This window comes from Aotus nancymaae, unplaced genomic scaffold (assembly GCF_030222135.1).
Source record: "Aotus nancymaae isolate 86718 unplaced genomic scaffold, 86718_ANA_hifiasm-v0.15.2.pri h1tg000020l, whole genome shotgun sequence".
In the NCBI taxonomy this organism is placed as follows: domain Eukaryota; kingdom Metazoa; phylum Chordata; class Mammalia; order Primates; family Aotidae; genus Aotus; species Aotus nancymaae.
This window is the reverse complement of record NW_026988432.1, coordinates 66,019,674-66,043,654: the sequence shown is the minus strand read 5'-3', so window position 1 is coordinate 66,043,654 and position 23,981 is coordinate 66,019,674. Positions and strand designations below refer to the sequence as shown.

The window sequence follows — 23,981 nt, the reverse complement described above, 5'->3', positions numbered from 1 at the left end:
CTGAGTATGGTGGTGGGCGCCTGTAGTCCCAGCTACTCGGGAAGCTGAGGCAGGAGAATCGTTTGTACCCAGGAGGCAGAGGTTGCAGCAAGCTGAGGTTGTGCCACTGCACTCCAGCCTGGACAATGGAGCAAGACTCCATCTCAGAAAAAAAAAAAGCACTTAACATAATGCCTGGCACATGCTCTCAAAAATGTTTCATATATATGGTAATATTACCATTGGGGAACTGGTGTAAAGGGGACATAGGACATACTAGCACATTTTTTGAAACTTCATGTAATCTATAATTGTTTATAAATAAAAAGTTAGAAAATGTATTAGCTATCTTGTCTGGGAATTGTATTGTGTCATTGTGCTAATATTTTTCTCACCAAAGGAAGGAACCAAGGACCAGGGACACAGAACAATTTGTTACAAAGAATTACAGAGAAGTGAAATGAGAATGGAAGTGATTTCTTCTGAATCATATTACCACAGAGCAGTTGTAACGTGAAGAGAGTTTAGAATCAAGACAGTTGGCCAGGTGCAGTGGGGTGGCCAGCACTTTGGGAGGCCTAGGCGGGTGGATCACGAGATCAAGACCATCCTGGCCAACATGATGAAACCCCGTCTCCACCAAAAATACAAATTAGCTGGGCATGGTGGCGCATGCCTGTAGTCCCAGCTACTCGGGAGGCTGAGGCAGGAGGATTGCTTGAACCCGGGAGGTGGAGGTTGCAATGAGCTGAGATCGTGCCACTGCACTCCAGCCTGGCACCTGGGGACAGAGTAAGACTCTGTCTCAAAAAAGAATCAAGGCAAAGGCAGTTAACCACTGACCTTATCTGGGTTTGAATATGTGGTTTGCTATGGTTTATTTCCTGGTTCAACTTGGCTCATCCATTCAGATTCAGAATAATAAACATTTAAACGTTTAAAATAATAAGCATAGAAAACGATAAGCATTTCCTCCACACGTACTCCGTGCTTAGCATTGTGGTAGGCTCTTCCATAATGCTTTGAATGCAATTGCAACTAAAGCTTTCTGAATTATAAGAGAAAGGCACAAAGGAAATTTACTACACCCACTCTGATCCATTTAGTGCTCACTGTTTAAACATCTTTGTTTTCTCTTAATGAAATTAAAATGTGTGGAACAAATGGTTCAGAGGGGAATCCTTTTGGCTTTACTAACCTGGAGCACTAGGAAAAACATGGGAGTAGGGAACATGGTGGATAAGAAACAGAGGGTTTATTTTCCTTTACACTCAGTTTCCAGTAGGATGCACTATTTTGTTCAGAAAAAGCTGATGCTAAGAAACTTGGAGCTGTCGCTGATGACCCTGGGACAGAGCTGAAGTTGTGTTGCATTCTGGGGGCAGTGTTCGGCTCCTGTAAATGGAGAAAGAACAGCCTGAATCAAGATAACTCTGGATAGAGCTCTGTTCTGTAGGTATTTTTCCCCTCTATTCTTTCTTAAAGACAGTGTGAGAAAATGTCTCTTTAGCTGATGTGAATAAAGAGATCAAATATCTTTGAAAAACTATGAAAGCTCTAGGAAAGGCTAAGGCTTCACATTCAGAATATCATCTTGACAGGGAGCTTTAAGGCGGGATAGACGAAGCATAGAGAAGAGGACAAGTAAAATTTCACATAAATATTTACCTTTATGCAATTTATAGAAATGTATAGTAGGCTTTAGGTAAGAGACTGATGATTAATTTTTTTTTAATTTTTTTTTTTTTTTTTTTGAGACGGAGTCTCATTCTGTGTCCCAGACTGGAGTGCAGTGGTGCGATCTTGGCTCACTGCAACCTATGCCTCCCGGCTTCAAGTGATTCTCCTGCCTCAGCCTCCCAAGTAGCTGGGATTATAGGCATGTGCTACCACCCCCAGCTAATATTTTGTTTTTTAGTAGAGACAGAGGTTTCAGCATGTTAGCCAGGCTGGTCTCAAACTCCTAACCCCAGGTGATCCACCTGCCTCAGCCTCCCAAAGTGCTGAAATTACAGGCTTGAGCCACCACACTGGGCCTAAAAATTGTTCTTCTTATTTGAAAATGAGTCTATGAGGGACATTTTGTCAACCTGGCTCCCAGGAAAGAGAGAAATGAATGTTAAAAATTTGTTTAATGCGCTCCTTTCAGCAGCACTTATACTAAAATTGAACCAATACAGAGAAGATCAGCACGTCCCCTGCGCAAGGATGACATGCAAATTCATGAAGCTTTCCATTAAAAAAAAAGTAAAAAAAAATTTGTTTAAAAATCATTTTTATCACATAAATATTTCTCCATTTTTCAGACTGTTTTTCTTTTCATCATCTAAAACAGTAAATAATAGGTCTGTCTATATACTTTCAATTTCAGGTATAATTCTGAAGAAAAAAGTAAATGGTTCAATCACTGATACAAAAATGAACAAACATGATAGTGGCAAACAATGTCAGGTGAGTTTTGGGGGGTTTTGTTTGTTTATTAGCAATGTTTCTCCCCATGATATTTTTAAATGTTTGTTTGTGGTTGAAAAGCCAAACGCATTAATTTCCAAGGCTCGTTGGCTGCTAAGAAAAATTGTCATTGTGGCCAGGCACAGTGGCTCATGCCTGTAATCCTAGCACTTTGGGAGGCTGAAGCAGGCAGATCACCTGAGCCCAGGAGTTTGAGACCAGCCTGGGTAACATAACAAATCCCGTCTGTACAAAAAATACCAAAATTAGCTGGGTGTGGTGGCATCCACCTGTAGTCCCAGCTGCTCAGGAGGCTGAGGTGGGAGGATTGCTAGAGCCCAGGAGGTGGAGGCTGCACTGAGCTGAGATTGCACCACTGCCCTCCAGCCTAGGTGACAGAGCAAGACCCTGTCTCAAAAACAAACAAAAACTCTTTCATTATCATTTGGAAGAGGACTTATTCGTAAAAATGCAGGCCCTAGTACTTACATAGTTGGATGATACTTTTAGAAAAATGACTTGGGACACTCCCCCTATATTTTACACATTTCAGTGGCAGAGCAGGATAACAATTCAGACCGCCTGTGTGCTCTAACCACGGATGACACACAGCTCTGCCATCCACAAGCTGCACTGTAAATGAAACTAGGGTAAAGGTACGTAGAACAATGATTGCTATTATTTATTTAAATATTATTTCTTATAAGAAGGTAACAGAGTGCAGATTGTAAATACTGGTTTAAAAACTCCTTTCTTTTAGAAAGGAGAGAGAAAGTGAAATGTAAAAAGCACATACTTGTGCTGAACCATGAATGATAGTGTCACTGAAATATCTAAAAACCATACTGCTTAAAGGCACTTGCTGCAATGTGTAATTCAGCTAAGATGATAATCAAATGCACAGCTCTTAAATATAGAAAAATGATACAGATCCTCCTCCTTTGCTGCCCTTCCCACAGAATACTGATATAAAACTTATTGAGGCCTAGCTACCAAAGGCAGAATTAGTTGTCTCATATACTAGGCTAGCATTTGGTATATAACCCCTATTTTAACATGATTACTGAGAATTGTAAGTCTAATTCGACTGTATAGATCAAGACAGTTTTCTTTGTCTTCGTGCATCCAGTGGCTGAAGCACAGTTGGCACTCTGTAGATTTTGTGTTGTTGCAGTGAGATCACCAGTTAGTATAAAGAGCTGATTTGGGCCACGTTTGGTGGCTTACACCTGTAATCCTGGCGCTTTGGGAGACCAAGGCTGGAGGATTGCTCGAGACCAGGAGTTCAAGACCTGCCTGGGCAAAATAGTAGAATCACGTCCCTACAAAAATTTTTTTAAAAATTTAAAAAATTAGCCAGGTGGAGTGGCCTGCGCTTTTAGTTCCATTTACTTGGGAGGCTGAGATGGGAGGATCTCCCAAGCCCAGGGCTTCGAGGTTACAGTGAGTCATGACTGTGCCACTGCATTCCAGCCTGGGCTACAAGGCAAAATTTTGCCTCTAAAAAAAATTTTTTTTTTAATGAAAAAAAGAGCTTATTTGACTCTTTCTTCTCCCATTTACCCAGAATTGCTAAAGTGGTAGATACTGACAAGGTAGCTCAGCAGGGCAGAACTCTCAGGGGTTGAGTCAGTCTGGAGACGGATTTCTGTTGATAGTTGTAAATTTCTAACTCCTTTGACATTCTGAGAGTGTCAGCTAAATTCACATAAGGACATTCAGCAAAGGAGGAAGAGAAATGGTCTTTAGTTTTAATTATTTTATAGTTGAGAAAAGAAAATTAGATACACACTTGGAGTTATGGGGTCTGGTTTTTATTACACCTAGAAATTTCAGACAGACTATATAATCTGTCTTTCTATCTTGTTAGTAATATCGGATAGGGATTTTTTTGGACTAGCTATGTGTAGAACCCATATTATTACACAGATTTAGGAATCTTAGAGGATGTGATTCCTTAATGTCTGAATCTTCAATGGCATTAAATGCCAATACATTGTCCTTGGTCAAGACTACAAGGCATAAAGGAACAAGCTAACTAACTATTAAGAATTCCCTCTTCTAAGAGACCACACGATGCAAAGTGGCATCATGACACAGCTTGGTGTTTTGTTGGTCACTAGGAGACCACCATTGTGAAGGCTTTGGGTAGAACTGGAGACAGAGCCATGGAGGTAGAACGGTGTCGGAAAACCTGGGTTTAGCCCCACTTTATACTTGGGCGCTTGAGCTAATCGCTTAAGTCATGTAAAACAAGACTAATAAAGTCTGGGATACAGACTTGAACACCTCAAGTGCTGCCAAAAGTATTTAAAAGACAAAAGCGAATCATAGGCACCTTTCCCCAAGCACCTCCTAGACCTTAAGAACCGTGCTAGGTTCTCTACATTCTTCGTTTAATGCCAATAACCCCACGAGGCAGATATCAGCTTTATTCTCTACACGGGCCCCAGTCCCACCAACTAACTGGCTGAATCAGGATCTGACCCCAGGCCCGCCAACGTTCCCGCTGGTGGATTGCCCTCCATGTCAGCTCGGGTTAGCAGGACGTGGGAATAAAAACCCGGCGCCCCAGCCTTCAGCGTGCTGCACGAGGAAGCTGGCTGGGCAGACATGACTTTGTCAGGCAATCACCCCGCAGCCAGGCCCTGGGCTTTGTTAGCAGCCACTTGGCGAGGGCTCCGGGCGGTTGGGGAGGCGGCGCTTCCTCCAAACGGAGGTGGGACCCCGGCCCCGCCGACCTCGGAGCCGCCCCCGGCCCCGGATCGCCGACGACGTACGTGCAGACCTAGGGATGGGGCGCGGGCGGCAAGCGGCGCGCCCGCCGAGAAGGCTGCGGCCGGCGGGGCGGTGGGCGAGGCCGGTGACCCAATAAAGCGGCCAGGCAGCGGGAGGCCCCACTCGGCCGGGTTCTGGCACTCGCCGCAGGGTCCCGGCCGGCGGCAGCTTGCGCGCCCCTGTCCGCAGCGCTCGGCGTGAGGGCGGCCCGGGCTGAGGGTGTGAGGGAGAGCCGCTGGGCCAAGGCCCGGCCGGGAGCTGGGAAGGCGGGAGGCGGGAGCGCCGGCCACCCGGGACCCGCGCGGAAGGGCAGGCGGGGTGGGGCGCGGCCTGGAGCCCCGGCGTCCGGGAGCCGCGCCGCCCGCGAGCCGCGCCGCCCGCTGCAGGCCCGGCCCTCGGCCCGCCCCGTTCGCACGCGCGCGCCCCCGCCAGCCCGGCCCTCCTCCTACCCGCCGCCCCTCCCGCGCGCGTCCACCGGCTCCCCGGCTCGCGCCGCTCCATGTAGCCCCGGAACCCCGGGCGGCCGCGGAGGAGGGGGCTACCACAAGATGGCGGGTACGTGGCCCCCTGTTCGTGCAGCGGTGGCGGTGGCCGTTCCCCGCGCCCACCCGTCCTCCGCTGCCGCTCTGAGTGGCGGCCGGGCCAGGGCCGGCGCGGGGTCCCGACGCGGGGAGGCGCCGCCGGGGCGGGAGGGAGGGCGGCGGGGGCGTCACGCCGGGCCCCGGGGCGCTGACCGGGTCTTTCTTCTCTCCCCTCGGCGTAGACCTCTCGCTGCTCCAGGAGGACCTGCAGGAGGACGCGGACGGATGTGAGTGGCCCGGCCTCGCGGTGGCCCGGTAGCCCGCGGGGAGCGGCCGGGGAGGGCGGGTGGCGGCGCGGCCTGGGCCGACTAAGGGGACGCTGGGCTAGGGCGGCCCCGGGCCGGCCTGGGTGGCGATTTGGGGGGAAAATCGCGAGTCCGTGAGGAAACGGCGCGCCCTGGTTCCGCTGGGGGAGGGAGACGCCCGGAATAACGCCCAAGTTCGCTTTCCGCCCTTCGTTCTCTTCTCCCGGCGACCCCGAATCGCCCGCGGGCTCCGCAGTGGTGAGGCCGTCTGTTTCAGAAGGAGAAGCAGGTGGGGCAAGATTTGAAGTGGGGTTTGGGGTGTGTTTCTGCCCCTGGTGTCCCCCTTCCCCCGTCACTTTAGGAAGGAAGAGGCTCTCGCGGGAGGTGTGTTTCCTTAGAGTCGCTCTCCAGGAGCTCCCGGGGGCAGCCTGGGCCCCGGCTAGCCGTCTGGGCTCCCCGACCCCGCTTTGGATCCTCTGAGGATGACATACCTGTCATTTTACTTTGGCTTGTGGCAGTTTTTAGATTGCTACGGGTTTGATTTGTGGATTACAGAAAGGTTAGAAGGTGTGGCCTCGTCAGGAATTACTAGATTTAGAGAGCACTTTTCTTTAATGCAGATGTTCAGAAATCACCCAGCCCTTCTTCAGTGTTAACAGTGCAGCTTTCCTTTGAGGTACTGAAGTTTTTAGAGTTGACGCTTTTATTTTTTAAAACACAAAGTTTTTGACGTTTCCTGATGGCGACGGAATTGATACTTAGAAAGGAATTTTTCTTATATGTACTTTTCTAAGCCTCAGAAAATAACTTGGGTCACGACAGGAAAGACAAAGAGTTAGGTAAGTTTGTATTGAAAGAAGTTACAAATTGCAGTTAATTTAAAATAGTTTCTATTCATGCTAATCTTCCAAAATAGTGACCCATCAAAAAAATCACTCGGTTTTGAGATGCGTTTTAAAAATGAAGAGTGTGCAAAATGTGTAAGCGTAGATCTTGGGATACATAAGGGACCAAGAGATTGTTCTGAGATGATAACCATAGTAGAATTGTGATCTGTTTAGTGGAAAGCCTCCTGGATGCTGTGATTGACTGTGTAATACCTGTGTAAGTAATTCAGAGATGGCTGCAGTTTGAAATTACTCTCTTAAATGCTCTGTAGTTAATCCTTAGCATTGTCTAATGTGGTTCCCTTGCTCAGAGTAATCTTAATTTTTAGATTCCTGGTTGTTTTGAGTAAAGTAAGGGGAATTTACTATTTAGATGGATTATCTGAAATGAGTAATTTGTCTTTAAAGTAAATGAACCGCATCCAAACTTTTGCCACGTCTGTATTTTTAGTGGGGTGGCTCTAAACAGCTTTCTTAAAGGGAGCAATACTCATGTAGTGAAGGGCAGCTTTAACATTTTGTTTAATGTTTACTCTTAGGCCACTTCTCTGCCTAATAGTAAGTTTGAGATATTATTTAAGGCAGCTATTGACTTCAGATCTCTTGCCAGGTTAGGATTGGAGAAGTGGCCTTGATTATGTTATCTCGAGGAGGGCTTTTTATATTTATATTCGACTTTGTAAATAGAAGATTCATTCATTCAGCAAGTATTTATGACGATGGGGAGCAAAAACTTCTTACTCCTGAAGGGTGAAATGCAGTGTCAGTTTCTTCCACGGCCCCCAAGAAGCACAGTGTAGAGGGGAAGGCATACCTGTGAAAAATTCAACCATGAGTTTAAAGACTCTGCCGGGTACTGGGGATGGAGCTGTGAGAAGGATGGGCACAACCCATGCCCTCTAGTGGTTTACTAGCAGTTTGAATCTAGGTGTACAGTACAGTATCATAGTTATAGACTGGAGCCAGGCTGCTCTGTTCGTCTTAGCAGTGTCTTTTTGGGCAGACTGGGACAACTCACTTAACCTCCCTAAGCCTCAGTTTTATCATTTGTAAACAAGCATAAGAAATATTACCTACTTAATAGAGTTGTTCAGGGATGTATGTGAGTTAGTGCCTGTGAAGCACTTGGAACAATTCCTGGTAAACAGTGATGATTATGATTATGTTTGCTCTTATGAGAAAAGAGCAAGGGAAGCTTAAAAGAAGAGCAGAGAAGGAAATGCTGATGCTGAACCTTACAGAATGAAGGTACTACTTACAGATGCTGCCGATGCGCAGCTTTTTTTTTTTTTTTTTTTTTTTTTTTTGAGGTGGAGTTTCCCTCTTCTTCTTCGGGCTGAAGTGCAATGCTGCGGTCTCAGATCACAGCAACCTCTGCCTCCCGGGTTCAAGCGATTCTCCTGCCTCAGCCTCCCGAATAGCTGGGGATTACAGGCATGTGTCACCATGCCGGGCTAATTTTGTATTTTTAGTAGAGATGGGGTTTTGCCATGTTGGTAAGGCTGGTATCGATCTCCCCACCTCAGGTAATCTGCTCACCTCGGCTTCCCAAAGTGCTTGGATTACAGGCATGAGCCAGTGCACCTGGCTGCAGCTAACTTTTTAAAGAGTCTGTTTCCTATGCATTTTAATTTAGGATAAAACAGACATTGAAGGCATAATAGCTATTTACATATTTATAGTTTGGTTGAAGGCTTTGTTAGAGTAATTGCTTATTTTTCTCAGTTACTAAAGTTTTTACAGGTGATACCTTTACCCAGAATATTCAGGAACAAAGGACCCTTGGACATATGGCCAGTTGAAGGACTACTTCCCATCTCTTGTGAAGGGAGAAAGAATGAAGGAGGAATACTGGCCATGGTGCCTCCTTAGAGAGCAAGATGGTAAGGGAATGAGAAAGCTGTCACATCCTGGAGAAGGTGAAGAAGGTAGAGGACCCAACTTGCAGAGGGAATGGAGCTTGGGCTGCCCTTACAACATGATTGTTATCTCATGAGCCTGAATTTTTCTGTCTATGGCAAAACACCAGAGTATGGAGTTCAACCTCCAGAGTAGTTGTAAACAAGTCCTACTACTTTAGCCAAGCTAGGTGTAGGTTGGCCCTTGGTATGGGAAGAAATTATTTTCTGGTCAAGCTCCAGAATCTTGGTTGCGTATCCTAAATGCAGAACCTGGACTATGAGGGAAGAGAGAGTAAGTTCTTTTGTACAGATAATCTAGGAAAGGACCTGGCTGGTGTCTAGGACTTGAAAGCAGGGCATTGCCAGACATTGGTAAGAGTCTCAGGTCTTTTGATTTGCTTTAAGCCCCTGTCTCTGTACAGAGGCATAGAGCTGGGGAAAGCGTTGGTCAAAGACTAACTTGATTGATATTTTTGGAGGAAAAAAATCCTAATGGGGGAAAAATGGATGATATTGTGTATATATATATCAAAAGGTCATAAAGGTAAGTAAATGACATCATTATTAGGTACTACTAAGTTTAGGAGAATAATGCAGTAAAAACTATGTATATATATTTAAGTTTAAAAGTGATACTTTAAATCATGTATCATGAAATACTTTGAATTTCAAATTGAAAGCAAATCAGTGACTTCATTTGAATATAGGTTATCAGTAGATTTCAGAGTTGGGTAAACCGTTTATAAGTTGTTTTGTTTTGTTTTGTTTTTGAGACAGAGTTTCGCTCTTGTTGCCCAGGCTGGAGTGCAATGGTGCGATCTCAGCTCACAGCAACCTCCGCCTCCCGGGTTCAAGCGATTCTCCTGCCTCAGCCTCCTGAGTAACTGGGATTACAGGCATGTGCCACAATGCCCAGCTAATTTTGTGTTTTGTGTAGAGACAGGGTTTCTACATGTTGGGCAGGCTTTGAACTCCCAACCTCAGGTGATCCACCCACCTTGGCCTCCCAAAGTGCTGGGATTACAGGCATGAGCCACCGTGCCTGGCCCCCGTTTTAAGTTTTTGTAGCTAATTATGTTCCTTGAATAACGGGAGACAATAAAAAATTGTAGATGTTTAGAGAAAATTATTTCAAATTTCTATTTTAGTTTCCAAAGATCCAATTTTGAATCACATTAAGTTGCTAGATTCCTAAAATGAAGTAAGACTTAAGATACAGTTAAGATTTGATGAACTAATGCTTCTAAAAATAATTTCATTGAAGGAGTTTCATTAAAATTTAAACTTCTATCAAAGTAATACGTTGAAGAATGCTCTTTTTAAAGAATGGCTATTTAACAGTAGTTTACAGTGCCTTTCATACACAGGTTATTCTTCACAGCAGTCCTGTGATGTGTAGGCTGTGGTATTCTAATAAGTAAGTTGACTAACATCCAAAGGGACTAAAGAAATAAAACTCCTAAGTTTAGATAGAAGTTTAAGCTAGGCCTTCTGATTCTAAATATTGTATTTTGAATATTATATTTTCTTTAATTACCCACTTTAAAATATTGATCAACCCAAACTTATATAGGCAATTTGTTTGAACTCATTCTTAAAGAACCCTTGAAAGTTAATCTAGGATGCTGCATGTGGTTAGTTTACACCTGGAGAATGATAAGAGAAGATGGAGCTTGGGTATAATACAGCTTATTTAGTAGTTTATAACTTTTATTTCAGTTATAACTAAGTATGACGTTGAAAAGTTTTTGAAGCTATGTTACTGAGTGTGCCATATGACACATTTTTTCATATTGAAGTTTTGGAATCCTTTTACATTACGCTGTTTTTTTTTTTTTTTTGAGACGGAGTTTCGCTCTTGTTACCCAGGCTGGAGTGCAATGGCGCCATCTCGGCTCACCGCAACCTCTGCCTCCTGGGTTCAGGCAATTCTCCTGCCTCAGCCTCCTGAGTCGCTGGGATTACAGGCACGTGCCACCATGCCCAGCTAATTTTTTGTATTTTTAGTAGAGACGGGGTTTCACCATGTTGACTAGGATGGTCTGGATCTCTTGACCTCATGATCCACCCACCTCGGCCTCCCAAAGTGCTGGGATTACAGGCTTGAGTACGCTGTTTTTTTGGGTTTAAGGGCAGTGTTGAAGTAGAGTGAAGGATGGGTGTAGAACTAACTGAGGGTAACTGCCTGGACCACACTCCATGCAAAATCTCCAGGCCCTCCGACCGCTTTTCAAAATCAGTTCTGATAAGCTTTGAGTCCTTACTGCTGGGGGAGGTGAGGAGCAAAATATTGGGACTGTATCTAGTAGCGGCCAGGGAATCATTCAGAAACCTTAGTAAGGTGCCCTTGATCATGAATAATATTTACGAGTATGGTTAAATAGGGATTTGAGAGGGTGAGTCATGAGACTTGGTAGCCTGTTTTGACTGCTGTCAACAAGCCTGGATGGAGAAATCTTTATGTAGAGGTAATATAATTGATATCCTAGCAAAGAGTACTTTTAAAATGGTTTCAGTGGTACCCACATGTGTGTAGGATCAATTAATGATACCTCAGCTAACAACTCCCCACATAGAATAGGAGAGAGAGAGAGAGAGAGAGAGAGAGAAACGAAGGGAGGGAGGGAGAAAAAAAAATAGGCAGAAAACCCCTTTGTAAATATGAATGGGCCTGCGGTTTCATGATCCACTGCCCTCTCCCCCTTCCCCAGAAAAAACCAAAACACCTAAATGGATAGTTTTGTTTGTTTCTGCCTATGGAAGATAAATAGACCTCAGGAGGTAAAAGTTCAGAAGTGTGCCACCATATTTGTTTGATCTCTGGTTTATTATTTCTGATCCTTTTCCCTCAGTCTCCTCAAAACAATGAATATATGTTTATTAAACTATTGTTACTTTGCTCCCATGTTTGTATTATATCTTTTTTTTATGTTTTTGAGTAAAAGAATTTGAAAGTCCCTAAATAAGGGTTTCGTTGTTTTTAAATTGGATCTGAGAATAAACCTAACTTAGTGTTTTGGTCAGAAGTCTAGATGGCACACCTATGAAATTTTGACTGAGGAGGTTGAAAGGCCTATATTCTCTCTAATTTCTATAAGAGGATCTGGAACCTGCTCTGCTTTTAGCACAGATCTTTGTGCTGGTGAATCACCAATGCTTCTTCCTCTACAAATCCATTTCTTTACTCTCCTAACTTTTAAGTCATTTTAGCTCCTATCTCCCTAGACTAAGGATCAAAGTTACTTTCTGGGCTTATTGATATGAATTAGGTTGGTATTTGAGCATCTGTCATGCAGTCATTCTGGAAGATACCTCAGTATAGTTTTGTGTATTGGGAAAGAACACTGGGCTTCGTAAGCCTTGAGACCTGAGTTAATATTCTGACCCTGCCATTTATTATCTTTATAATCTGAGCGAGTTAACTTTTTCTTAGCTTTCTATCTTTAAAATGTTGATGGATTTTGGATCATCTCCAGTTTTTTGCTATTACAGATAAAGCTGCTCTGAACATTCACACACAAGTCTGTGGATATATATGTTCTTTCTCTTGGGTATATATCTAGAAGTAGAATGGCTATTTTAACTTTTTGAGAAACTGTTGGCCCCATGGTGGCTCAGGCCTGTAATCCCAGCACTTTGGGAGGCCAAGGCAGGTGAATCACCTGAGATCAGGAATTTAAAACCAGCCTGGCCAACATGGTGAAACCCTGTCTCTACTAAAAATACAAAAAATTAGCTGGGTGTTGGGGTGCATGCCTGTACTCCCAGCTACTTGGGAGGCCGAGGCAGGAGAATCACTTGAACCCGGGAAGCGGAGGTTGCAGTGGGCTGAGATTGCACCATTGTACTCCAGCCTGGGCAACAAGAGCTAAACTCCATTTCAGAAAAAGAAAAACTGCCAAACTGTTTTCCAAAGTGGTTATATCATTTTCCATTCCCACCAAAAGTGTATGCAAGTTCCAGGTCCTCCGCATTGTTGAACACTTAGTGTGAGCAGTCTTGTAACTTTAGCCACTCTATTAAATGTGTAATAGTATTTGTGGCTTGAATTTGCATTAATGACTGTGTTACTCTTTTTATGTGTTCATTTGCCGTCTAAATATCTCCTTTGGTGAAGTGCCTTTTCACATCTTTTGTTCATCTTTTCTTTGGGATATTTCCTTATTAAATTTTGAGAGTTCCTTATGTATTACAGATACTTAAGATACATACAAAGGCAGGTGAACCATCATGTGCCCACTACTTGATTTCAACTTTTACTTACCTGTTTCAAACATGGGAATTTTGGTGGGGAGAGAGACAGCCAAAGTACTTAACTAAAGTAATCATTCCACTGTCGGAATTCTCTCATTACTGCTAAGATCTGAATGTATATTCAAAGTCAGATTTGATATAGTTTTTTTTGTTTTTTTTTTTTTGAGACAGGGTCTGGCTCTGTTGCCCAGGCTGGAGTGCAGTGGCATATCTTGGCTCACTGCAACGTCTGCTTCCTGATTTCAAGTAATCCTCCCACCTCAGCCTCCTGAGTAGCTGGGACCACATGCCTGCACCACCATGCCCAGCCAATTTTTTTGTATTATTGCTAGAGATGGGGATTTGCCATGTTGTCTAGGCTGACCTTGAACTCCTGAGCTCAAGCAGTCCACCTGCCTTGGCCTCCCAAAGTGCTGGAATTAAAGATGTGAGCCACTGCACCCAGCCTGATGGTAGATCACTTTTATATTTAAATCTCTGAAATTCATTTTTTATAGAAATAACTCACTTATTCAAGACTTCATTTATTTAAGATTGGTGGCAATTTGGATCTGGGTTAGTTCAAATTTTATATTTGGATTACCTGTGGGAAAAAAGATTACTACCACAGTAATTAAGTTAATAAGACTGCAAAGAAAATGTTTACTCACTGAAAGGAACAAATAACACATTTATAAATCTATAATGTTTGGGAGATCCACACCCTGCAAGTGTTTTGATATTACCTTTCTATTAAATAGTGTTTGTATACATAATCTTGGTAATTAACTTGAAACTTGAGATAAACATACCACTACTGTATTATATAAATAGAAATACATTATGCATATAGCATACAAATAAATTTAATATAAGTACATATATAAGTATACATATAGTATATGTCAGTAAATTATTTTTGCCTTAAATTCAGATGTGCTATAGGACACTTTTGCATTTGTAAGAATTTAATAAGCTTTAGTATTGATATTTGAAGGAAGGATTTCTGATAAACATTATTTATGTTATTGCAAAGTACAAAATTGAAGCTTGACATACCTGTTGCTTGAGACTATAAAGATTAAGTTGTATGGTCCTTCACATTTATGTTATTTGTCTATTTCCATTAATATTCTTTCTCCAAGTTGTGATTTATTAATTGGGTTTCTGCTATTTCACTAGATGAGGAGTTGAAAAGTTTCTGAAAAGTTTCTGTAAAAAAGGCCAGTTAGTTTAGTTTTTGTTGACCATATGATCTTTGTTGCAGCTACTCAGATCTGCCATCATAAGGTAAAAGCAGCCATGACAATACAGAGTTGAATGAGCGTAAATGTCATCCAATAAAGTTTTATTTACAGAAACAGAAGGTGGGCTGGTTTGGCTTGCTGGCTGTAGTTGACCAACCCCTTCACTGTGCTATAAAATCCAAGATCTGTAACATTTTTATTTTTGACTCATCACAGAGTACTCAGCAATACATCTCATCAATACTTATTTGCTAAATAAATCGTGATGTTTTAAACCAAGCTAAAGACCATAAACCTAATTTGGGGTCAAATAATGAAATTATTTTTGGCTGGGCGCAGTGGCTCACGCCTGTAATTGCAGCACTTTGGAGGCCAAGGTGGATGGATCATGAGGTCAGGAGATTGAGACCATCCTGGCTAAGACAGTGAAACCCTGTCTCTACTAAAAATACAAAAAAAAAATTAGCCCGGTGTGTTGGCATGTGCCTGTAGTCCCAGCTACTTGGGAGGCTGAGGCAGGATAATCGCTTGAACCTGGGAGGAGGAGGTTGCAGTGAGCCGAGATTGTACCACTGCACTGACAGAGCGAGACTCCGTCTCAAAAAAAAAAAGGAAAGAAAAATTATTTTTTAAAAAAACTTATTATTTTAAAAACTTTCAGACCTGTACAAAAGCTGCACAGATATCTTAATGAATTCTCAACTCTTCACCTGAATTCAACTGTTGTTAACATTTTGCCAGTTTGCTCTGTATTTCTCTATATAATTATGTACACACACGCAGTATAGTCTATACATTATTATTAATTTTTTGGTGTACCTTTTGAGAATAGGTTGTGGTCATGGGGGCCTTTAGCTTATATCTCCTAAGAAGAAGGGCCCTTTTACTATCAAAGTAATGAAATTTAGGAAATTTAACATTGGTACAATTCTGTCATATAATATGTACTACATATTGAAATATCCCCAGTAATGTCCTTACGGCAACTATCTTTTGCTGTAAGGATATTACTTGCAAACTTACTAGTTTGGAACAATTTCTCAGTCTTTACCTTTCATGATATTGACATTTTTGAAGAGTCCATTTGGTGTTATCTGTTTCCTAATGATTTGATTGAGGTTGTGCTTTTTTTTTTTTTTTTTTTTTTTGGTCAGGACCGCTACATAAGTGATATTGTTGTTTTCTCAGTGCTTCACATTAAGGGGCACCTGATAGCAGTGTTCATTACTGGTAGTGTAGAGGTGATGTCTATCAAATTACTCCACTATAAAGATTCTGTTTTTCCTGTTGTAATTATAAGGGAAATAATTTGACAATAGGGAAACATCTCATTTCCAAACATTTACACATTAGTGTTATAATATGTCAATGATTCTTGTCTGAATTAATTGCATTTACTAGCTGAAATTCTGCTTTATAGAAGAGCCTGCTCTTACTCCCTATTCATTTGTTGGTATATTTATTTGTTAAAATTTCATTTTAAAGCCCCAAATCTGTATAAGGTAACTCTGTTCTGTGGTGTATCTCCTTGTCTTTCATTTTCTAAAATGTAAAGTCTTGGAAAACAAAAGAAAATTTGGCAGATTTATTGTGGCCTAAGCAGTATCAAGGGAAAATCGAAGGGAAGGATTGACTATGAGCTTTTTTCTGTTTTATGTAGGATTATTAGAGGTTATATAGGGAATAAAAGGGTGTTTTGATCAAATTTGCTAAAAAGTTGTGCAAATTAATCAGTTCTCTTTGGTGTGATATTTCTCAAGGCATTAATATACTACTAGTGAATATCTTAGAGAAGGATAAAGTGTATTAAATAAACCCTTGACTCATCAAGTATCCCTATGGACTACATTTTCATTAACAAATATTAATGAATGTGCCTCCATGAGAAGCATTGGACTCTGTTTTTTAGATAAGTGAAAGATTAGCAAGACAATCTTTAGCAAATTTATATGTGTTGCGGAAGGGGAGGGAAAGGGGAGGTTGGAGAATATAAAAAAAAGAAAAAAAACAAACATTGCAATTATTGGTGGAGTGAAAGCAAGGGAACCCAAGGCAGCAGGGAATTAAAAGGAAGAACTCTTAATTAGAAAATAGAAAATGCTTCCTGGATGGTGTTTGTAATAGGTTAATTTAAGCTGAGATGAGGTTAGAGAGGACAGAAATGGGACAGATGAAACCATATAAGCCAGAAAAGTAGTGGGGCATGTTGTAGAAAATTGACTCCACGTGGGCTGTGTGCAGGGGACAAAACTAGGTTGGGGCCAGATCCTGGAGACCCTTGAATTACAACATGAGAAAGTTGTACCTTAGTTCAGGGGGTGGAATGGTGGGGCTTGGGAGGGAGGGCAGACAAGGGCATGTATTGAACAGAGTGGGAAGATTGAAGTGGTGCTGATATATAAACTGAATTCGAATGAGGGGAGGCTGGGAATTGATGGATCCAGGCAATTATATCAATAATAGTCTAGGACTATCGTCTTTAAACTTTATTACTGCATACCTACTAAAATAATTTTGAAAACTCTGTATCATATATTTTAAAGTTGACATCCAAAATTTTTTCCATAAAATTTTACCATATTTGCAAAGGATGTAATTTCCAATGTATTATAAATACCAGTATTTTAAACATAAAGTTGTATCACTTTTTTAAAATGGACTCTAAATACCTTAGTGTTTGGATACCCACTATTCATTTTTTAAAACTCAGAAGTATTCAGATAAGACTATAAGAGACAAATAAGAAAAAAAATTGTAAATAAATTCTTTACATTGAGAATCTTGCGTTTTTTCTTTATTTCTTTTCATTTTCCACACAGAAATTTACCTTGATATATTTTCATTCATGCTTGAGAGTCTTGATTGCCCAGTCACATTTCTTTGCACCAAAAATATGTAAAGAGAAATTTAAATTTTATGCCGGGCAAGGTGGCTCACACCTGTAATCCCAGAACTTTGGGATGTCGAGGCAGGAGAATCACTTGCGCCCAGGTGTTTGAGACCAGCCCTGGCAACATAATGAGACTCCCAATTCTATAAAAAAAAAAAAAAGAAAGAAAAAATAGCTGGGCGTGGTGGCACATGCACTTGTAGTCTCAACTAGGGAGGCTGAGTTGGGAGGACTGTGTGATCCTGGGAGGTCGAAGCTGCAGAGAGCCATGATCACACCAGCCTGGGTGATAGAGTGAGATTCTGTCTCAAAAATTTAAAAAAAAAAAAAAGTTTAAAATTTGAATTTCCTTTTACTATAAAACTTAACATTTTATTGAGTTTCCATTATTAATACTCAGTTGGGATCAACCAGAATATATTACAAATTATGAAAAAACCTGGTAAACAGCATTTTATCAAAAAGGCATCTCTTAATGGAAATGGATGGGAATTTTACAAAATAATTATGTATTCATGGATAAGTAGAATTTATTGCTTAGGATGAGATAACATTTCTACTTTTCATTTTAAGAACTATAAGCGCTGAGAAATTTTGTTACATAAATAAGTCAATGGGAAGGGAAATGGTTTCGTTGGCAGTGCCACTCATTTTTCTGAACTGCTTTCAACTTATGTGCAAAAAAATTATTTTTAATGAACTTTCAGTCTTTCAGTATTTTTGAAATTTTTTGGAAATTTGTTGAAATATTTCAGCCAAGAGTTGAAAACCATTTGACTTGTAAAAGTATTTATTACAGTCCTTAAAGAGTTGATCTCTTAACATTTTCATCAGTATTTCAAAGGGTTTCATTTTTTAGCATGGAAGGTTTTTTCCTACCTTGGAGCAGTGAATCCTAGTAGCTTTGAGATGGTTTAGAGATATTCCTTTGTCAGATTAGACCGTGAAAGGAAAAGCCTTAGATCCAAAACCCTCAGGCATATTTTTGAGGGAGAAAGCCGTGGAAGCTGGGGTCTGGAAAATCCGTTAGAGTTATCCAATCTGATAAAATTGTAATTATTAAGTTATAAATCTTCATGTATCTTCACTGGGTTTGAATATCCCAGTTTGCTCTAGGCAAAGTGTATCAGAGCCTCTGAGTTAGAGTGTTGGGAACTTAAAAGGAGATAATAGATACAGAATAGTTTATAAAAGTAGAATTTTTTTTTTAAAGTAGAATTTATGGTTCTTAGGAATTGATTAAATATGAGGGCAAGAAAGATAGTGTTTTAAACAAAAAATGACCTCACTTTTGGTACCTCAAGGTGAGTGGGAGAATGATGGTGATTGGGAAGTCATGAGGATGAGCTGATTTTATGAGTAGTTTAGACAGTTTAGTTTTCAGGACAAATATGACATGGAGGTGGAGGTTTTACAGTGTACTTGCAAATATGGCTCTGGGGATCAGGGCAAGAGGACATCATGGGTCATCTGTACTATATGTGATAGCTGGAAATGACTTGGTTTACCAAGGAGGGGAAGAGGGTGTATGTGTAATGTATATGTATGAGGACAAAAGCATAGGGAAAACTGCTACATAAAAGAGAAAGAAGTGGCTGGGCACAGTGGCTCATGCCTGTAATCCTAGCATTTTGGGAGACCGAGGTGGGCGGATCACAAGGTCAGGAGTTCAAGACCAGCCCTGGCCAACATAGTGAAACCCTGTCTCTACTAAAAGTACAAAAAAATTAGTCGAGCATGGTGGCTTGTGCCTGTAATCCCCAGCTACACAGGAGGCTGAGGCAGGATAATCGCTTGAACTGAGGAGGTAGAGGTTGCAGTAAGCCAAGATCGTGCCACTGTACTCCAGCTTGGGCAACAGAGTGAGACTTCGTCTCCAAAAAAAAAAAAGCAAGAAATGTCCAGAAAAGTAGAAAAATGCTCAGGATTGTGCACTTCCAGAGAACTTAAGATAATTTTAGGAAGAGGGTGTTGGGATGGCGGGTGTCAGCATTATGAAAAGCTGTAGAGAATTAAGACCAATAGGTCTGAGAAGGATTGTTGATCTTTGAGAAGCGAGTCACAGAGTGAAAGAGAAGACATTTTGTTTGTCTTGGTGAAGGCTTCCAAGGGGAACTATACCTTTAAGAAGTTTGATTGGAAAAAAAAAGCCATTTTAGGGAATAGCAAGCTTAGGTTCTAAATTCACTGTGAAAGGAAAAACCCCATGTAGTGAGACTGGTCCTTAAATAACTTTCTATGGATCGTAAAGTACAGTTTCCATGGCGACATTCACCTTCACCATTGCAACATTATTGTTTCTATGGTTGAGTCCTGGGTGAGGTGGTTGGAGTTTAAGAGCCATGTAGTTGGAAAAATATGTGTCTTCAGACTGTGACAGCATTAGTTTTTGAGAGTCCTGTGGGGGCTTTTTGAGAATCCTGTGGGGACTGAGACCAGCTGCGGGAATAGCACTTCTCCGTCTCCCTCTCACACTCTGAAGTCTGTGTATAGTCACTGAATTGGATGTATAGTGTCAAGTGCACTATTCAGACTATGCTCTTTCTTGCTTTTCTCATGGTTGCTGGCACTTTTTTCCCCCTGACTTGGCAGAATAGAGTAAATGCATGTGTGATGATGATAAGGTAGGAATGGAAGTTGATTTTTTTTTTTCTTGAAGATGGTTTCTGGGACTTTTAATAAAGAGAGATTTGGAACATCTTCTGAGGATTGTAAGATTTGGTAAGAATTGTAGATTCAAAATTCTTAATTGAATGAACATGAAATCAGCTTGAATTTGTAGTATATTTGAGCATATTTAACAAGGAATAGTATTGATGCAGGTGGAGAATACAGTTGGCCTTCCACATTCAAGATTCCACATCTGGGGATTCAACTGTGAATTGAAATATTTTTTAAATAGAAAACAACTGAACAATTTAAAAAATACAATATAACCAACTATTTACATAGCATTTACATTGTTGTAGTTATTTTAAGTAATCTAGAGATGGTTTAAAGTATAAAGGAAGTTGTATGTAGATTATATGCATGTACTACATCTTATATCAGGGCTTGAGCATCCTTGGATTTTGGTATTCATTGAGGATTGGTCCTGGAACCAATCCCTGCAAATACCAAGAGATGACTGTATTGTACTCCTGAGAAGGTTAAGACTTCTGTGTATTCCTTCCTTCCCCCTCTTGCTTTTTGACAACTAAGAGTGGTGGAATCATTGGAAGAGGAGTGTTAGGTAATGAGGCCTGAAGTTCTGTTAGAATGCTGTATGAAGACAGAGGTCATTTGCTTGGAAATGATAACATGATCTTAATTTTTTTTAAAAAAATCTTAATAATTGATAATTGTAGTCAGATTATATTCTGGTATAATTGAGTAAGTATATACCTTGCCTGGAGTTGTGTGTTGTTCAGAGAATACTGTTGAAATGAGTCAAGTTGTTCTGGGAAAAATCTCCAATATCATTCTGAATTGCAGAGTAGTAATGTGATTTCTCTAGCTAGGTAAGATGATTTTGCACAATGTATTAATGTTACTCTTAAAAAATTAGAAAGCAGAATCTATTCTGGTTGGTCGTATTTCCCTACTCCTTCTGCCTTACTTCTGTTTCAACCCTATGCCCCAGCTATACCAAATTATTTGTAATTTTGCAGACATGAAATAGTTTTCTTTGACTCCGTATCTTTGGATTTTTCTGCTTAGAATGCCCTCCTTCTCCCCTCTGTCCTGCTTGGCAAATTGCAGTGTATTTTCCAAGAATTGACATGACTTCGAAGCCTTCTCTTACCAGAGCAGACTTAGAAGAATAATTAATAGTTAACAGCATATTTTTTTTGCATACACTCTTAAACCATGTATCTTAGTAGAGTATATATGTCTATATATACACATACGTACATATAATATATACCCGTATATGTACATACACACACGATTTTTTGTCTAGTTTTTATGGTATGTTCCTTGTTTGGTGCCTTGCATTAGATAGTATACGTGCTGTCGGCTGGGCATGGTGGCTCACACCTATAATCCCTCCCACTTTGGGAGGCCGAGGCAGGTGGATCGTCTGAGGTCAGGAGTTTGAGACCAGCCTGGCCAACATGGTGAAACTCCATCTCTACTAAAAATAAAAAATTAGCCTGGTGTGGTGGCATGCGCTTGTAGTCCCAGCTACTGGGGAGGCTGAGGCAAGATAATTGCCTGAACCTGGAAGGCAGAGGTTGCAGTGAGCCAAGATTGCACCACTGCACTCCAGCCTGGGTGACAGAATGAGACTCCATCCCCCACCCTCCAAAAAAAGATAATGTATGCGCTGTCCTATTTATATTAAGACTATTACTTTTTCATTGAATGAAAACAATTAAAAACACATGGTTTTCCTACTTACTGGTTGAATGAAATGAATGAAAACAAAAACACATGGAAACGACACACAGATTTTCTGTATCTAGAAGCAAACCGAAATGCAAAGTGGGAGGGAACATTTGCTTATTTGCGTGACACACTGTTACAGGTGTTATCACTGTCTTAAAAGTCTTAGCCATTATTTTAGAGATAAATGCAATAAATGACAAAAAACAGGACTTGAACCCAGATCTTTCTTACCTTAGAAATCTTCTGTTCTTTTCACACAACTTTTGCTATGACTATGTAAAATTTGATGGTGGGCCCAACTTTTTTTTTTTTTTTTTTTTTTTAGATGGTGTCTCGCTCTGTCACCCAGGCAGGAGTGCAGTGGTGCAATTTCAGCTCACTGCAACCTCCTCCTAAGTTAAAGCGATTCTCCTGCTTCAGCCCGGCTACCTTTTGTAGTTTTAGTAGAGGCAGGGTTTCACCCTGTAGGCCAGGCTGGTCTCAAACTTCTGACCTCAAATGATCAGCCCACCTTGGCCTCCCAAAGAGCTGGGGTTACAGGCGTGAGCCACCACTCATGGCCAAAGGAAAGGCGCAACTTTAAAACTATTACATTTTAGACAGTTTTTCTTTAAAAAAGCAAAAAATTTGGAATTTCTCTTCTATTTTGGATTTCTATGTTAGATTCAGGGAACTGCAAGTATTATAGAGGATACTTCTAGAACTATGACAGTTGTTTTGTCTCTTCTATTACATCATCTCATGTCAATACAAAAAGACATTCAGTTCTCTAGGTAACAAGGATTAATGTCATTGTTTTATTGTTTCTTTCCCTTGTCGCCTACCTTCCTGATGTTCTCTTTATTTGTATTGTAACATATTTGATTCCTTTCATGATTTGGAACTAGAAGATTATATTCAGCCTAATTTGTGTTTAGCAGCAGTTTTCAAAGGGTCTTGGAGATAAAATGGACTAAAACTTTAAGTATAGGGTGTTAGTTTATATCCTAGGTTTTCTATTCCTATTAAGAATTCTATTCTTTTGGCCAGGCACAGTGGCTCACGCCTGTAATCCCAGCACTTTGGGAGGCTGTGGCGGGTGGATCACTTCAGGCCAGGAGTTCAAGACCAACCTGGGCAACATGGTGAAACCTCATCTCTACTAAAAATACAAAACTTAGTGGGGCGTCATGGCGTGTGCCTTTAATTCCAGCTGCTTGAGAGGCTGAGGCTTGAGAATTGCTTGAACCTGGGATGCGGAGGTTGCAGTGAGCCGAAATTGCTCCACTGTACTCTAGCCTGGTTGACAGAGCAAGACTCTGTCTCAAAAAAAAAAGAATTACATTCTTTTAGTATTCTATTCTGTTCTGTTAAGGTTCACCAAAAACCCAATTTTCAATTAAAAGATGTGCCACATAACTTTTTCATGGAATCTTTACTTTATAATTAAATATTAGGTTTTACAAAATGAAAAATACTTATTTATTGGAAATCTGTCTTGAGCTTACAAGTGATCTTCCTTTTAATTTTTTATCCTGGCTCCCCTTCAGCTAGCAATGACAGCTATTTAAGACAGTAAGTTTATAAGGGAAAGAGGAAGTATTAGAATTTTGGGAGAACAGATAAAATTAGAAAAAGCATTTCAGAGTGGTCATTGTTAATATATGCTTTTTAAAAAAATTATGTACTTATTTTGGAGACAGAGTCTCACTCTGTCACCCAGGCTGGAGTTCAGTGGTGTGATCTTGGCTCACTGCAACCTCCACCTCCCACGTTCAAGTGATTCTCATGATTCAGCCTCCTGAGTAGCTGGAATTACAGGCACGCACTACCATACCCAACTAGTTTTTTTGTATTTTTAGTAGAGACGGGGTTTCACACATGTTGTCCGGGGTGGTCTCGAACTCCTAACCTCCAAGTGATCTGCCTGCCTCAGCCTCCCAAAGTGCTGGGATTACAGGCATGAGCCACTGGTGGCCAGTATATGCTTTTTTTTTTTTTTTACTTCATCAGTGAAAGAGGCTGGATTTTAAAAGCCTTGGAACAGTATAGGGCTATTCCTACTATTATAGTGTTCAAGAATCCATAAACTTTAATTATACAGAACTACATAAGAAAGAATTCAAGAGTCCTGAGGTACTGACCCTTTAATAATTATGAAATGTCTCTATTTCTAGTAATACCCCTTGTCTTTGATCTGTTTTTGTCTCATAATAATATAGCCCTCCAGCTTTTTTATTTTTCTTTTTTTGAGATAGGGTCTTACTCTGCCACCCAGGCTAGAGTGCAGTGGCACTATCTAGGCTTACTGAAACGTCTGCCTCCCATACTGAAGTGATCCTTTCACCTCAGACTCCCAAGTAGCTGGAACCACAGGTGTGCACCACCATGCCCAGCTAATATTTTGTATCTTTTATAAAGATGGGGTTTTACCATGTT

The 23,981-nt window shown here is 41.0% G+C and overlaps 1 protein-coding gene, 1 long non-coding RNA gene and 1 other non-coding gene across 8 annotated transcripts in view; 2 read left to right on the top strand and 1 right to left on the bottom strand.

Moving 5' to 3' along the window:
- Positions 1-1,217: 1,217 nt before the first annotated feature.
- On the bottom strand, positions 1,218-5,416 carry LOC105713227 (uncharacterized). 2 transcript variants are annotated; one of them, XR_010343592.1, is made up of 3 exons: positions 5,211-5,416; positions 2,920-3,058; positions 1,218-1,374 (listed from the first exon to the last, which is right to left on the bottom strand). It is a non-coding gene; the product is annotated as an uncharacterized LOC105713227 (long non-coding RNA). The 2 variants fall into 2 exon arrangements; XR_001106513.1 differs by lacking the exon at positions 5,211-5,416 and adding an exon at positions 4,890-4,961.
- LOC135276107 (U6 spliceosomal RNA) lies at positions 2,116-2,222 on the top strand. The gene has a single exon (XR_010343676.1). It is a non-coding gene; the product is annotated as a U6 spliceosomal RNA (small nuclear RNA).
- A 293-nt stretch (positions 5,417-5,709) lies between the features above and the next one.
- PPP4R1 (protein phosphatase 4 regulatory subunit 1) overlaps positions 5,710-23,981 on the top strand; it is an 84,363-nt gene continuing 66,091 nt past the window's right edge. For 2 of the 5 annotated variants that reach the window (XM_012446865.3, XM_012446863.3), the window contains exon 1: positions 8,609-8,804. In XM_012446865.3, coding sequence (XP_012302288.1) covers positions 8,759-8,804 — 46 coding nt within the window. In that variant the 5' untranslated portion in view covers positions 8,609-8,758. Of the gene's footprint in view, positions 5,764-5,971; positions 6,017-8,608; positions 8,805-12,320; positions 12,374-23,981 lie in introns of those variants that run through there. The other 3 variants (XM_064379427.1, XM_064379428.1, XM_012446866.2) reach the window with 3 other exon arrangements.